We start from the raw sequence: 16,684 nt of genomic DNA on the forward strand, positions 1-16,684 counted from the left end.
AATTTGTGGCCTCACTCTGACAATGGGGGAGGCCCAGGACAGAAAGGTCAGTGCGGGAATGTTAAAGTGTTTGGCAACCGGGAGGTCACGTAGCCCTAGGCGGACTGAGCGGAAGTGTTCAGTGAAATGATCGCCCAGCCTGCGCTTGGTCCCGCCGATATATCAGAGCCTACACCAGATACTGTACATTCGATTTTGTTGTCGATTTTAAAAAAATTGATATTCTTTGTATTCACTTATCGATTTAACCTAAACCTGAAGCAAATTTCCAGTTCAAAACCTGGATGCTTTCACTAAGTCGCTACTATCCTTGAATGGCTGGGTTTCAAATGATACTGTTAAAATCAATTTGTTAATATTCCACTTCTAAAAAAAAAAGCTCCAAATTGTCCAGGATGATATTAAAGCACATTACATCAATTCAGTGACTTCTCTGTTCCCTGCAGCATGGGAACTAAATCTGATAGGGAGTATTGATCCAAGATGAATCAAGTGGTTTTCCCATGGATCACAAGCCATTACATTCACTTTTGCAGAGTAGAGCTCAAGACATGTTTTGCTGTAAAAGCTTATGTTGCTTATTAAGTTCAGTTTAGTTTAGTTTAGAGGTACAGCGTGGAAACTGGCCCTTCGGCCCACCGAGTCCGCGCCGAACGGCGATCACCCCGAAAGCTAGCACTATCCTACACACACTAGGGGTCAACTTATAATTTTTACCTAAGCCAATTAACCGATAAACCTGCACGTCTTTGGAGTGCGGGAGGAAACCGGAGCACCCGGGTGAAAACCCACGCGATCACGGGGAGAACGTGCAAACTCTCTACAGACAGCACCCGTAGTCAGGATCGAACACGGGTTTCTGGCGCTGTGAGGCAGCAACTCTACCGCCCTGTTATGGACCTCTGAAGTCCATATTGTTTTAAAATACATTCAGGTGTTGTCCATACTTTGATAACCAATGTATGGAAATATTATGAAAATAAAATTACAATTCTTTATAATTCTACACTAAAGGTGTCTACAAAGCTACAACGTCAGCATTGCATTGATTGAGGGATAGTAACTGGGGCATTTTAGATAGTTTACCCAAGGTTAATACCTGTGCAGTTCAAACAAGCTCCCAGTAATGAGCGCTGCAAGACGTCTATGTGTAGCTGGCACATTCAGACCAGTGTTGGTCAGCTATAGTCTATTGCAAACAAGAAAGGGGAAACAGAGGAATATTCTAGGAAACACTGATGTCTCCAAAATTGGCAGCCACTTGGTGAAGCAATCAACACCGGCATGTCAGCAGCTATTACATTCACTAATCTGGTTCCATGCATACCATTCATTGGAACCTAATATGCACCACATACGTCTATTGTCAGTGAACAGGTTAAGTCTGTCGTGGCTGATCTGTCTCTAGGAGGGAGAGATAGATCGGCCACGATTGAATGGCGGAGTAGACTTGATGGGCCGAATGGCCTAATTCTACTCCTATCACATGATCTTAAATTTAACGTTTAAAAGCCAAATTCAGAAGCAGGCCTGAGGCGTCGCATCGGAACAGACGCGGCTGCTTCTTCAGTACCGGCCGCTGAATTAGAATCGAGCTCCAGTGATTTGTGCGTGGTTTCTGGATGGCTTCTTCTGCCCATGTTCAGTTTCAGACACCCCCTTGAGAAGGTCTCTTTGTTTACCTCCCATCTCCACCTTCCTCCTCGCGTGTCTGTAGCAACTGTGAAAGATCTGCCTACCCCGACTTGCTGCATATATATATACGTCCCTGCAACAAGGCCAGTCAAGGCGTGTCAGTGCTGCGAGGAGTTCACTTCACTGGTCGCGGTTGCCACTTTTAAAGAGGGGGGGCTCCCTGGGGTTTATGTTGGGGGCTGTTGCGAAGATTGTCGTCCATCTGAAAGAAAAGGACACGCAAAGGTCTTATTTTTTGAAGAGTTTAAAAATCCCTTTAACTTACAAAAATTGTTTGCAAGTTAACATTGATGGCTTCTTATGCTGCAATGGATTTTGCTTTTAAACACCAGTCACATGTTGAGCCGTACAGCACGTAAACAGGCCCTTCGGCCCATCTTGGCCGTGCCGACCAAGATGCTCCACCAAGTTAGTCCCTTTTGCCACAGTCTGGTTCATATCCCTCCAAACCTTTCCTAACCATGTATATGTCCAAATGTCTTTTAAAAGTTCATAAGTTCTAAAGATCATCTGTGAACTTTTGAAACTTTGTCAGCACCAAAACGTGCAGCCTAGATTCAGATTCAGATTCAGATTCAATTTTAATTGGCATTGTCAGTGTACAGTACAGAGACAACGAAATGCATTGAGGTCTGCTAACCAATTTTACTGGGTTGTATGCAAAACATAGCAGTTCATAAGTGATAGGAGCAGAATTAGGCCATTCGGCCCATCAAGTCTAATCCGCCATTCAATCATGGCTGATCTATCTCCCTCCTAGCCCCATTCTCCTGCCTTCTCCCCATAACTCCTGACACCCGCACTAATCAAGAATATGTTAATCTTCACCTTAGAAATATCCATTGACTTGGCCTCCACAGCCGTCTCTGGCAATGAATTCCACAGATTCACCACCTTCTGACTAAAGAAATTCCTTCTTATTCTGGTCCTAGACTCTGCCACTAGTGGAAACATCCTCTCCACATTCATTCTACCCAGGCCATGTTGTTAGAATTGTGGGGGGCTGGACAGAGTTGCAGCCTTACAGCAAGATGCAGCGCCGGAGACCCGGGTTCGATCCTGACTACGGGCGCTGTCTGTACGGAGTTTGTACGTTCTCCCCGTGACCTGCGTGGGTTTTCTCCGAGGTCTTCGGTTTCCTCCCACACTCCAAAGACGTACAGGTTTGTAGGTGCATTGGCTTGGTAAATGTAAACAATTGTCCAGTATAAAATTGTCCAACTTCCAGTGGTGGACTCTTCAGAAGGTACAAGGTACAAGGAAATGCATTGCAACGGGTGGTGGTGCTGGAGGTAGATGCGATAGTGCCATGTAAGAGGCTTTTAAATGGGCACATGGAAGTGTAGCGAATAGAGAGTTATGGATCATGTACAGGCAGATGAGATCAGTTTAACTTAGAAACATAGAAAATAGTAGCAGGAGCCCATTCGGCCCTTCGAGCCAGCACCGCCATACATTGTGATCATGTCTGATCGTCCCAAATCAATAACCCGTGCCTGCCTTCTCCCCATATCCCTTGATTCCACTAGCCTCTATCTAACTCTCTCTTAAATCCACCCAGTGATTTGGCCTCCACTGCCCTCTGTTGCAGGGAATTCCACAAATTCACAACTCTCTGGGTGAAAAAGTGTTTTCTCACCTCAGTCTTAAATGGCCTCCCCTTTATTCTAAGACTGTGTGGCCCCTGGTTCTGGACTCGCCCAACATTGGGAACATTTTTCTTGCATCTAGCTTGTCCAGTCCTTTTATAATTTTATATGTTTCTATAAGATCCCCCCTCATCCTTCTAAACTCCAGTGAATACAAGCCTAGTCTTTTCAATCTTTCCTCATATGACAGTCCCGCCATCCCAGGGATCAATCTGGTGAACCTACGCTGCACTGCCTCAATCACGAGGATGTCCTTCCTCAAATTAGGAGACCAAAACTGTACGCAATACTCCAGATGTGGTCTTACCAGAGCCCTATACAACTGCAGAAGAACCTCTCTACTCCTATACTGAAATCCTCTTGTTATGAACTTGGCATCATGTCTGCACAAACAATGTGGACCGAAGGCCTGCGTCTGTGCTGTACTGTTTTATGTTCCTGCCTCAACTACTTCAACTGGCAGCTCGTTCCATATACCTACCACTGTCTTTGTGTCAGTTAGGAATGGGTCAAATAACAAAATGATAACATTTGCCTTTTTTATGAAACAGGAAAATTGATTTCAAAGCCGGTTATTGAGCCTATTATTTAAAGCTGACAATGTATAGTGTGTAACTATGAAATAAATGAACTTGTCTTGACAAAATATTTACCCAATTTGATTTTCAAGTTGATTACGCAAATCTAAATATTAGCTCTGTAATAACTGAAGCCCCCCCACATCAGTCTGAAGAAGGGTCTCGATCGAAACGTCACCTATTCCCTCGCTCCATACATGCTGCCTCACCCGCTGAGTTTCTCCAGCATTTTTGTCTACCACCGTTAAGATCAAAAATGCAGTTTAGTTTAGTTTGTGTGCAGCAGTAAGGTGACTATGATACAGCGTGGAAATAGGCCCTTCGGCCCACCGAGTCCACACCGACCAACGATCGCCCTAGTTCGATCCTAGCCAATTTATAATTTTACCCAAAGCCAATTAACCTACAAACTTTCACGTCTTTGGAGAGTGGGAGGAAACCATGAAACAAATCAGCTCGATAGAAAATGATTAAAGTGATCAACCTTTTCGATTAAGTTGCATTCCTTATTGACAAGTTGGGTTAGCTTCTGCAGGTTTTCATCCATCATTTCCTCAGAGGTGACTAATACGGAAAGAAAATTAGAGAGAGATGTATTTTAAACAAGAGAGAGACAAAAGGACTATCTATATAAGACCTGAAATACTCTCAGGACTGAATGACCTTCACATCACATCTAACTCAGCTGTCCGCAAGTCCACACGTTACCTCTGCTGTATATCTTGGTTTCTGCAAAATCAACGTATTTCGGTGACACAAGGAACGGCAGGCGCTGGTTTACAAAATAAAATAGAGATAAAAGTGCTGGAGTAACTCAGCGGGTCAGGCAGCATCTCTGGAGAATATGGACAGGTGACGTTTCGGGTCGGGGTCCTTCTTCAGGCTGTTTTCAGCTTTGTTGGGGGTGAACACATAGCTGGAAAACAGAGTTTGGGGTGGGACAAAGCCCGGCGAGAGGTGGGCACATCATACTAGAGTAACTCAACGGGGGACTGATTGTGGATGATCAGCCATGATCACACTGAATGGCGGTGCTGGCTTGAAGGGCCGTCTAGCCTACTCCTGCACCTGTTGTCTGTTGTCTATTGGGTCCTGGAGCATCGCTGGACAACATGGTGCAATGCTAACATTTATTTCAAGGGAACCAGAATACAAAAACAGGTTGTAAAGCTGAGGCTCTACAAGGCGCTGGTTAGACGGCATTTGGAGCAGTTTTGGGCACCATATCTGAGGAAGGATGTGTTGGCCCTGGAGAGGGTCCTGAGGAGGTTTACAAGAATGATCCCAGAAATGAGTGGGTTAACATATGATGAGCGTTTGACAGCACCGGGCCTTTACTCAAAGGAGTTTGGAAGGATGAGGGGGAACCTCATTGAAACTTACTGACTAGTGAAAGGCCTGTTTAGAGTAGGTGTGGAGAGGATGTTTCCACCACTGGGAGAGTCTAGGACTAGAGTTCATAACCTCAGATTTCAAGGACGTTCCTTTAGGAAGGAGATGTTGAGGGATTTCTTTAGTCAGAGGGTGGTGAAACTGTGGATTTCTTTGCCTCAGAAGGCTGTGGAGGCCAAGTCAAAGGATATTTGTAAGGCAGATATTGACAGATTCTTCATTAGTACGTGTGTTTGGGGTAATGGGGAAAAGGCAGGAGAATGGGGCTGAGAGGGAAAGATAGATCAGCCATGATTGAATGGTGGAGTAGACTGACTTGATGGGTCGAATCGCATATTCCTGCTCCAAGAACTTAAGAACTGCTCCTTTTTCCGAAGTTGCTGCCTGACCCGCCAAGTTGCTCCAGCACTATGCGTCTATCTTCAAATCAGATGGGATTCACTCTGAAGTCAGCTTTGAATAAGCTGACAAAACATTTTCCTTTACCTTATTCACTCTCCTGGGCATGATGAGAAATGTTAGGTCTGCTTGCATCGAAACCCTTCCCACCATCCCCAGATGTGCATGAAACCCAATATCCAGTCAGTAGACGGTCTGCACTGAGATTTATTAACATGTGTGGACCTCGGAGAACGGGACTAGTCATTAGGCACCCTCAACACTTGTGCCAAGCAGGCATGTTGAGACTTCTTCATATCTCAACCCCTTCATGGCTTCATTGCCCTGAATGCCATCAATCCTGGCTTTGACATTTAACATAGCGTTACATTTGTATTTTGGCAAGTGTGGCGATAATTGGAATTCCACATCTCCACCACTGCGTTAAGATGTGCTTTCTGACATCAACCGGGGTCTAATTTAAATCAGAATATCTCCCTTTTCTATACTTCTGAATATTTCTTTTGCCGTTAGATCTGCTCTTTAATCTTATATACACAGCGGTCTAAAAATATAATCTTTGCAACCTGCGTCCTTCACTTCACACTAAAATCCAGTTTCTTTTAAAATATATATATTTTTGTTAGAAGCAATGTACAATCGTATAAACCATGGCATATCTATATTACTAAATCTCTGATCTTGACCGCTTTTGGCCCACTGTGCTGCGATTTCCGACAGAACGCCGCAACATACGGCCGTCATTTTTGGCCACCTCGCTCAGAGCCTCCCTCCGCCTTACGGGTGCGGAGGATTTTTCCAATCGATGACAAATCAGAGAGATATTAATGGGTTTTTTTAAAATCACCATTCTCTCTGCTGCCCCTGCTGGAGGGAGGGGGAGGGACTATAAAACCAGGAAGTGGTGTGCCTCACTCAGTCTCTGCAAGATGGATGAAGCCAAGGGTCACGTCTCGCTGAGCTCTGAATAACACTGAACAAATGTCTACACAACTGTGAGTACCCTTAATGTGGTTTGAAAATGAAAATATGGTTTGTTTGAGGTAAAAAGGCACTGCCTGCAAATGGTTGTTTGGGTGATTTGGCTTGAAGATGAAAGGCACTACTTACTGCAAATGGTGACTTGGGTGCTTTGACTTGAAGTTGAAAGGCACTACTTACTGCAAATGGCGGCTTGTGTGCTTTGGCTTGAAGTTGAAAGACACTACTTACTGCAAATGGTGGCTTGGTGCTTTGGCTTGAAGTTGAAAGGCACTACTTACTGCAAATGGCGGCTTGGGTGCTTTGGCTTGAAGTTAAAAGGCACTACTGCAAATGCACTTCCTGTTTGCTCTGTATATTCATTTTAGATAAAACGCTACCACTTACGGCTGTGATTTTTGGCCATCTTACTCAGTCCCCCCTCCGCTGAGCAAGTGTTATTAGTGTTTAAAAAATGTTGAGAATCTCTCTCCTGTTAATCACGCCCTGAAAGCCACACCTTTTCCGGTCGGAGAGGGAGGGGTTATAAAACCCAGAAGTGTGGGTGTGGCTCAGTCTCTGCATGATGGGGGAGGGAGAGGTCATGACTCTGGCTGATCTGTGAATCAACTGAACACACTGATTGTCTACTGAACTGTGAGTTTGGTGTTTTGTGTGGTTTTACGGTGGTTTCACCCTGCATGAAATGGTATGAAGCTGCATTTGAATTTGGTGGCCTTCGACCCTGCTTGAAGTGTAATGAAACTGCACTTGAATTTGGTGGCCTTCGATCCTGCTTGAAGTGGTATGAAACTGCACTGAATTTGGTGGCCTTGCACCCTACTCATAGTGGTAAGAAACTGCACTTGAATTTGGTGGCCTTGCAACCTGCTTGAAATGGAATTTCAAGGAATAGGCATGAGTCAACTGCCAGCCCACCAGCCGTGAGTGAGCTGCCAGCAGATCAGGCTTGAGGGACTGAGCTGCCACCCCAAGAACCCATACCAGTGCTCCAGAAAGCCCCCCCACTGGCCACCAATATTGGAATTGGTGGAGAGGTGGAATATTGCGTCGGGGGACCAGCCCTCCCGTGTGAACATGGGACCCAACGGGTCCCACTTAGTCTAGTAACATAATACATTTAGTGTACAACTTCTTGTTTTAAATTTAACAATAGAAAAATAATAGACGCAAGAAAAGAAGAAAAAAGAAGAGATTGAGGAAAGTAGTGATGTGTAGGCCCCAAAAGTAAACAATTAGTAGTTTGTGGATAGATAGATAGAAAGAAAGAGCCCATAGAGGTGTAGAAAAAAGAGAAGACCAAAAAGGAAGAGCAAAAAAAAGAAATAGAAAAGAAAAAGGAAGAAGAGAAAAAAAAACAGAACAGAAAAGAAATATACCTACTTCATATCTTTCCACACCCATCACCCAGTTCTGAAATGGTTAATTCCCCGAGTTATGTTGTACCATATTATACTTGTAATAAATCGATGAAAGGAGACCATATCTTTAAGAATTGTTTTGATTTTCCTGCTAGAACAAATCTCATATCTTCGAGATGTAACAATCCAGTTTCATTGCAGCATATTTGCTCTACAGCACTGTTAGTGCAGCACGCTGGCGCAGCGGTGGAGTGTTGCTACCTTACAGCAACAGAGACCTGGGTTCCATCCTGACTACGCTGCCGTCGGTTCTGAGTTTGTACGTTCTCCCCGTGACGTGCACGGGTTTTCTCCGAGTGCTCCGATTTCCTCCCATTCTCCAAAGACGTACAGGTTTGTAGGTTAATTGGCTTGTGCAAAATTGTAAATTGTCCCCAGTGTGTGTAGGATAGTGCTAGTGTATGGGGTTTGCTGGCCGGCGAGGACTGAGCAGGCCAAAGGGCCTGTTTCCACGCTGTATCTCTAAACAAAACTGATCTAAAACTCCCGAGGCTAAATATCTTTCCAACCTGACCCACAAAATCAAACTGAGCTCCAAAACAAAGCTCGGAGCGCAGGAGGATGAGGGGGTGGTCTTGTAGAGATGTATAAGATCATGAGAGGAATAGACTGGGCAGATGCACAGAGTCTCTTGCCCAGAGTAGGGGAATCAAGAAACGGAAAACATGGGTTTAAGGTGAGGGGGTGGAAAGATTTAATAGGGACCCGAGGGGCAACTTTTCTTGGTGGGTGTATGGAATGAGCTGCTGGAGGAGATAGTTGAGGAGATAGGGACTATCGCAACATTAAAAAAAAACATTTGGACAGGTACATGGATCGGATTGCCTTAGAAGGTCTTTCAGTCTGAAGAAGGGTTCCGACACGAAACGTGGACTATTATTTTTCCCCTGCTGTATCCTTGTGTTCCCTCTCTCTAGGTCCCTCACACACCCAATTTGTGGCATTGTATAACTGTCGTTCTGCTAAGTTCCTCTGTCTGTTTACTTTTAATCACCCAGCCCACAGCAAACAAGGGCCTGTTGTGTGCCACACATTTCCTTGGTTATCGCTGCTTTTAGTACAACGTCCATTCATTTCTTCCAAATACCGTCTACATCTCTCGTCCCCCTTTCACCGACGCCCAGTCTGAAGAAGAGTCTCGACCCGAAACGTCGCCTATTCCTTTTCTCCTGGGATGGTGTCTGACCCACTGAGTTACATCAGCGGTTGGTGTCTACCTTCAGTACGAGCCAGCATCTGCAGTTCCGTCCCATACATAGGTTTAGAGGGATATGGCCCCTCTAAGGGCAGGCAGGTGGGACTAGTGCGGATGGGGCATGTTGGTCAGCGTGAGCAAGGTGGGCCGAAGGGCCTGTTTCCATGCTGTATCTCTCTATGACTCCACTCCTTTCTCTTCTGCCTCTCAAGATCGAGAGCCTCTGGTTTATTCATTTTTGTGTGCTTGCTAACTAAACGCTTACTATTTCAGTTACCTGGACCCACTTAATCTCTGCTCGTGAAACAACTCTGAAGTCTGTTATCGGTTCTGCTTTTGCCACTGGGCCAAGGTGGATGACATTCAACGATACCTTATTGTCACAGGTAGCCAGGTACAGTGAGATTGTAATCAAGGTTCTGAATTAGCGCGGGTTTCAGGGGTTATGGGGAGAAGGCAGGCCTTGGGGTTGAGAGGGAAAGATGGATCAGCCACGATTGAATGGAGTAGATCTGATGGGCCGAATGGCCTAATTCTGCTCCTATCACTTGCGAGCTGCTATGTTTTGCATACAACCCGGTAAAATCATATAGCAGACCTCAAGTGGGCAATACACAAATGGTGCACGCCTTGGTACTGACAAAGTTGCAAAGGTTCACTGATGATCTTTCCGAGTATGTTGCCAGGATGGTGTGAGCATTAGGGAGAGATAGAGTAGGCTGGGACTCTATTCCTTGGAGCGCAGAAGGATGAGGGGTGCTCTTATAGTGGTGTACAAAATCATGAGAGCCGGCTCTGAGCTAACTTCATTTCAAAGACGTTTCCTTAACTACAACTCAAATTTGGGAAAAATGCACCCACCCCAACGCTTAAAATGTGGATCACCAGCATGTCTGAGACGCCACATCTTGAAGATATGAGATTCGTCCTAGCAGGAAAATCAGAGCAATTCTTAAAGATATGGTCTCCTTTCATCGATTTATTACAAGTATAATATGGTGCAACATAACTCGTGAAATTAACCGTTTCTGAACTGGGTGAGGGGTGTGGAAAGATATGAAGTAGGTATATCCCCTTTCTGTTTTTCTGGGGTTTTTTACAACTACGGGTGTTTTCTTCTACAAACTATCACTTGTTAACTCTTCTCAAACAACTCTTGGACTGGTACACCAGGGGTTTACACATCCTTACTTCCCTTACTCTTTTCTTTTCCCTCTTTTTCTTTCTTTTACTTTTCTATTAGAAACTATTTTTTCAGTTGCCTCTTGCCCAGAGAAGGTGAATCGAGGACCAGAGACCATTGGTTTAAGGTGAAGGGGAAAAGATTTAATAGGAAGCTGAGGGGTAACTTTTTCACACAAAGGGCGGTGGGTGTATGGAACAAGCTGCCAGAGGAGGTAGTTGCGGGTGGGACTATCCCATCGTTTAGGAAACAGTTAGGCGGGTACATGGATAGGACAGGTTTGGAGGGATCGAGTCAAGTCAAGAGATTTTATTGTCATGTGTCCCAGATAGGACAATGCAATTCTTGCTTGCTGCAGCACAACAGAATATTGTACGCAAAAATCCAGAACAGATCAGTTCAATATACACATAAATAAGCAGATAAAGTGCAATAGGCGGTTACAGTTCAGAGTCTGTTTGTTGCTGAGTTTAATAGCCTGATGGCTGTGGGGAAGAGGCTGTTCCCAAACCTGGATGTAACAGATTTTCGACTCCTGTACCTTCTGCCCAATGGGAGCTGAGAGATGAGTGCGTGGCCAGAATGGTGTGGGTCCTTGATGATGTTAGCTGCCTTTTTGAGGCAGCGACTGCGATAGATCCCTTCGATGGTGGGGAGGTCAGAGCCGATGATGGACTGGGCAGTGGTCACAACTTTCTGCATCCTTGATAATGAACCAAGCGCAGGCAGGTGGGACTAGTGTAGCTGAGACACTGTTGGCCGGTGTGGGCAAGTGGGGCCGAAGTGGGGCCACTCTATGACTACGACTTTGGTCAACATGGGCTGTTTTTAAACGTGCTTTATAAATAAATTTGATTTGATTTGACTTCATCACACTGCACTCCATTTGTGCCACACTCTTAACACAATCCTTGCATCACTTGCATGATGAAACCAATTTCACAAGTACATATTGACTAAAGCAACAAATTACTCACACCCCCTTCTTCCCCCTCCTCGCTGACTGTTCTCGATACACACAATGACCCATAAATAAGTAGTGACAGGAGGCCGCTGTATTTTCTCCGAGCTAACGATTAACTTGGGTCAAGTACGCACATCTTTCCCCCCCCCAGCATGCCCAGTGACTCACCTGCAGAGCTTTGCGCAAAGTACTGAGTCAAGATGTGATCACAGAAGTGGCACAGGTTTCGGAGCTGATGCAAATGTTTCTGCAGATGGGCGTTAGGCAGCTCTGCTTTATAGAGCGGAGCCAGAAATCCAAAGGCAAAGGCATCAAAACTCGTTGGTCTGAAACGAGAAACGATTAAAATAAATTGCAACGTACAAATAAATGCACTCGTACAAGAAGTTGTTCCTTGAGGCTGCATTTAGTGTAATTGTGTGCAGTTTTGGGCCCTGGGTTATAGGAAAGATGTTGTCGAGCTGGAAAGGGTCCAGAGAAGATATAGACAATAGACAATAGGTGCAGGAGCAGTAGGCCATTCGTCCCTTCGAGCCAGCACCGCCATTCAATGGCCGATCATCCCCAATCAGCACCCCGTTCCTGCCTTCTCTCCAGATCCCCTGACTCCGCTATTTTTAAGAGCCCTATCTAGCTCTCTCTTGAAAGCATCCAGAGAACTGGCCTCCACCGCCCTCCGAGGCAGAGAATTCCACAGACTCACCATTCTCTGTGAGAAAAAGTGTTTCCTCGTCTCCGCTCTAAATGGCTTACTCCTTATTCTTAAACTGTGGCCCCTGGTGTACGAGGATGTTGCCAGGACTCGACAGCCTGAGCTATAGGGAGAGGTTGTGTAGGCCGGGACCCTATTCCTTGGAGCGCAGGCGGATGGAGGTGTATAAATCATGAGAGGAATAGATCGGGTAGATGCACAGAGTCTCCTGCCGAGAGTTGGAGCATCGAGAACCAGAGGACACGGGTTTAAGGTGAATGGGAAAAATTTAACAGGAACCTGTGGGGCAACTTTTTCACACAAAGGATTGTGGGTGTATTAAACGAGCTGCCGGAGGAGGTAGTTGAGGCAGCGTTTAAGAAACATTTGGACAGGTGCATGGACAGGACTGGTTTGGAGGGATATGGACCAAGCACAGGCAAGTGGGACTAGTGTAGATGGGACATGTTGGCCAGTGTGGGCAAGTTGGGCTGAAGGGCCTGTTTCCACACTTAAAGACAACACAATATCAGAGATGTTATTGTAAAAGCTTTATCAATATTTTGGACTGTAAGACACACAAGCAGAATTAAGCCATTGAGTGCAGTCAATCCTGGCTGATCTAATTAACCCTCTCACACACATTCTCCTGCCGTCTCTTCTTTTACAGCCTTACCGACAGCACGTTGACGCAACAGTAGACTTGCTCCCTCACAGCGCCAGAGTCCTGGGTTCGATCCCGACTCCAGGTGCTGTCTGTGCAGAGTATCTACATTCTCCCCGTGAACCTCGTGGGTTTTCTGTGGGTGCTCCGGTTCTCACCCACGTCACAAAGACGTACAGGTTTTCAGGTTAATTGCCCCCAGTGTTTAGGGAGTGGATGCGAAACTGGGACAACAGAGATCTAGTGTGAACGGGTGATCGATGGTCGGTGTGGACTCGGGGGGCCGAAGGGCCTGTTCCCATGCTGTAGCTCTGAAGTAAAGTTTAGTATAGTTTAGGCATACAGCGCAGAAACAGGCCATTCGGCCCACCGAGTCCGTGCCGACCAGTAATCCCCGCATTATCCACTAACACTATCCAACACACTACGGGCAATTTACACATCTTTTAGCGAATTCAATTAACGGACAAACGTGTACGTCTTTGGAGCGTGGGAGGAAACCGGAGCACCCGGGAAATGTTATCGCGGTTAAAGAGAGAATGTACAAACTCCGTACAGGCAGCACCAGTGGTCAGGAACAAACTTGGGTTTCTAGTGCTGTCAGACAGCAACTCTATCTCTGTGCTGCTCTGTCTAAATCCGTTGGCTATTAAGTAACAACCAGCAGTCCATACAACTGCCTGCCGGGCACGACTAAAGTCCCAAGTGTGCCAGATTAGAGTTTACCGATCTATTCCTCTCATGATTTTATACACCTCTAAAAGATCACCCTCCAAGGAAGAGAGTTCCAGCCTGCTCAACCTCTCTCTGCACATCGGACCCTCCAGTTCTGGCAACATCCTCGTAAATCTTCTCTGAATACTTTCCAGCTTGACAACATCTTTCAATATAACATGGTGACCAAAGCGGAACACAATATTCTAAATGTGGCCTCACCAACGTCATATATGTGTAACGTGAAACTCCCAACTTCAATTTCCAATACTCTAACTGATGAAAGCTAAAAGCCTTCTTGACTACACTATCTAACTGTGCTCTTGGAGTAAAGGGCCTGTCCCACGAGCATGCGTCTACATGCGGCAAGCGCAACCTAAAGGGCCGGTCCCACCAGCATGCGCCTACATGCGGCAAGCGCGACCAAACCAGAAGCGGGAGCCGCGCGGAGGTCGAGTGAGTGACACAACGTCGAGGCGGCTGCGGGCCGGCAGGCCGTTGCCGGGCGGAATTTTTAAACACGGTCAGTTTTTCAGAGCCCCGCGCGATGTCGGGACCAGCTCCGCACAACTCCATACGGCTCCGGCAATCTAAGTGGGACCGGCCCCGTGAGGCCGTATGGCTCAAGCGACAACGTTAGGGCTCGCTTGCCGCATGCAGGCGCATGCTGGTGGGACCGGCCCTTTAGGTCGCGCTTTAAAGAACAACGGAGACTCAAGAGACTGCAGATGTTGGAATCCTGAGCAGACAAAAAAAAAGAGCCAGAGGAACTCAGGTGGTCAGGCAGCATCTGCGGAAAGAAAAGGGCGGAAAAAGTTTCGGGTCGGGGACCCTGCTTCAAACTGATGGAATGGAGGGAAGAAAGCTGGGAGAGAGAGGAGCATGGGATGGGGTAAGTCCAGACCTGATATGTCATCTTCTCCTATTCCCCCCACAGATGCTGCCTGACCCACTGAGTTATTCTGATTCTAAAGAAGGGCCCCCGCCCAAAACTTCATCCACCCATGTTCTCCAGGGCTGCTGCCAAACCCGCCGAGTTACTCCAGCACTTTGTGTCCTTTTGGGTATTAAACCAACATCTGCAGTTCTTTGTTTCTATATTCCAACACTTTGATATTTTATCTCAGTCACGCACAAGTGAGGCTTCTACTCTTCTTCTTTGAAGTATTTTTAAAGGAGTTTTCCCCATTGACGAGGAGTCAGGGGCAGTTGTGGAGGATACAGTCAAATATTGGGTTGAGTGGTCCCATTTGAGATTACTTCATGCGGCCTAGCGGTAAAGTTGCAGCCTTACAGTCCCCCCCGCCACGGGTACCGTGTAATCCCGTGCTGCCTGCTCCGTGGTCGGATAGTCGGCGACTAAACCGTCTCCCCCACCTGGTTTGCCGGGTGAGGAGGGGGCTGTGGACCCCCCAGCAGGACCAAAAACAAGACCTGTCAAAGGGCGGATGAGCTTCTAGCGAGCCAACGGCCATCCACACTTCAGCAGAAGTTGCGATCACTGTCGTACATGGCATTGTAAGGAACGATGATAAAGCACACACACACACACACCAGGATCCTATACTTCCAGCGGCGGAAGTCCGCAGGAACTGGAGGACAGAGATGTGTGGTGCGTCCGTCACCGTTCCCGTTGGAAACCAGCGCCACTGCGTCGCTAATGTTTTCAACGATGAGGAATGAATTGCAGTGCCAGGGACCCGGGTTCAATCCGGACTACGGGTACTTGTCTGTACGGAGTTTGTACATTCTCCACCGTGACCTGCGTGGGTTTTCTCCGGGTGCTCCGGTTTCCTCCCACACTCCAAAGACGTACAGGTTTGGGGGTTAATTGCAGGTGCCAAGGTTTACGGAAAGGCAGGCAAATGGGGTTAGGAGGGAGAGATAGATCAGTCGTGATTGAATGGTGGAGTAGACCTGATGGGCCGAATGGTCTAATTTTGCTCCTATCACTTATGAACATGAACTTATGTGTAGCAAGGAAATGCAGATGCTGGTTTACACTGAAGATAGGCACAAAAAGCTGGAGTAACTCAATGGGTCGGGCAGCATCCCTGGAGAGAAGGAATAGGTGACGTCTCGGGTCCAGACCCTTCCTCAGTCCTTCCTCTGATACAATAGACCATAGACAATAGGTGCAGGAGTAGGCCATTCGGCCCTTCAATGTGATCATGGCTGATCATCCCCAATCCGTACCCCGTTCCTGCCTTCCCCCCATATCCGCTGACTCCGCTATTTTTAAGAGCCCGCTATTTTTAAGAGCTCTCTCTTGAAAGCATCCAGAGAACCTGCCTCCACCACCCTCTGAGGCAGAGAAGTCCACAGACTCACCACTCTCTGTGAGAAAAAGTGTTTCCTCATCTCCGTTCTAAATGGCTTACTCCATATTCTTAAACTGTGGCCACTGGTTCTGGACTCCCCCAACATCGGGAACATATTTCCTGCCTCCAGCGTGTCCAAACCCTTAACAATCTTATATGTCTCAATAAGATCGCCTCTCATCCTTCTAAACTTCAGAGTGTACAAACCCAGCTGCTCCATTCTCACAGCATATGACAGTCCCGCCATCCCGGGAACTAACCTTGTAAACCTACGCTGCACTCCCTCAATAGCAAGAATGTCCTTCCTCAAATTAGGGGACCAAAACTGCACACAATACTCCAGGTGTGGTCTCACTAGGGCCCTGTACAACTGCAGAGGGACCTCTTTGCCCCTATATTCAACTCCTCTTGTTATAAAGGCCAACATGCCATTTGCTTTCTTCACTGCCTGCTGTACCTGCATGCTTATTTTCAGAGACTGATGTACAAGGACCCCCAGATCCCGTTGTACTTCCCCTTTTCTTGATGAAGGATCTCGACTTGATACATTACCTATTTCTTTTCTCCAGAGATGCTGCCTGGCCCGCTGAGTCACTCCAGCACTTTGTGTCTATCTTCGAGATTCATTCATGATGAACTAAACAGAATTTAAAGTTCTCAGTACATCGTTTATGTCCTTCCCCAAACGCTGCACAACTCAGTAAAACAACATGATGGAACCATTTTATCCTCTTATTACTCACGTTTTCCCAAAGAAGAAATTAGATGTTCCCAATCTATAAGACAGAAGGTTCAGACATTCCTTCGCATCTCGGTATATCTGTGCAAAACAGATGG

The 16,684-nt window shown here is 46.5% G+C and overlaps 1 protein-coding gene across 1 annotated transcript in view; it reads right to left on the reverse strand.

The window, feature by feature from the left end:
* Window positions 1-213: 213 nt before the first annotated feature.
* mtx3 (metaxin 3) overlaps window positions 214-16,684 on the reverse strand; it is a 30,802-nt gene continuing 14,331 nt past the window's right edge. Inside the window, exons 6-9 of the mRNA XM_055631696.1 lie at window positions 16,591-16,667; window positions 11,626-11,783; window positions 4,407-4,486; window positions 214-1,897 (exon numbers count right to left, since the gene is read on the reverse strand). Of these exons, the coding sequence (XP_055487671.1) occupies window positions 1,838-1,897; window positions 4,407-4,486; window positions 11,626-11,783; window positions 16,591-16,667 (375 nt within the window). The 3' untranslated portion in view covers window positions 214-1,837. The remainder of the gene's footprint in view (window positions 1,898-4,406; window positions 4,487-11,625; window positions 11,784-16,590; window positions 16,668-16,684) is intronic.

Source organism: Leucoraja erinacea, chromosome 3 (assembly GCF_028641065.1).
Source record: "Leucoraja erinacea ecotype New England chromosome 3, Leri_hhj_1, whole genome shotgun sequence".
Classification (NCBI taxonomy): domain Eukaryota; kingdom Metazoa; phylum Chordata; class Chondrichthyes; order Rajiformes; family Rajidae; genus Leucoraja; species Leucoraja erinaceus.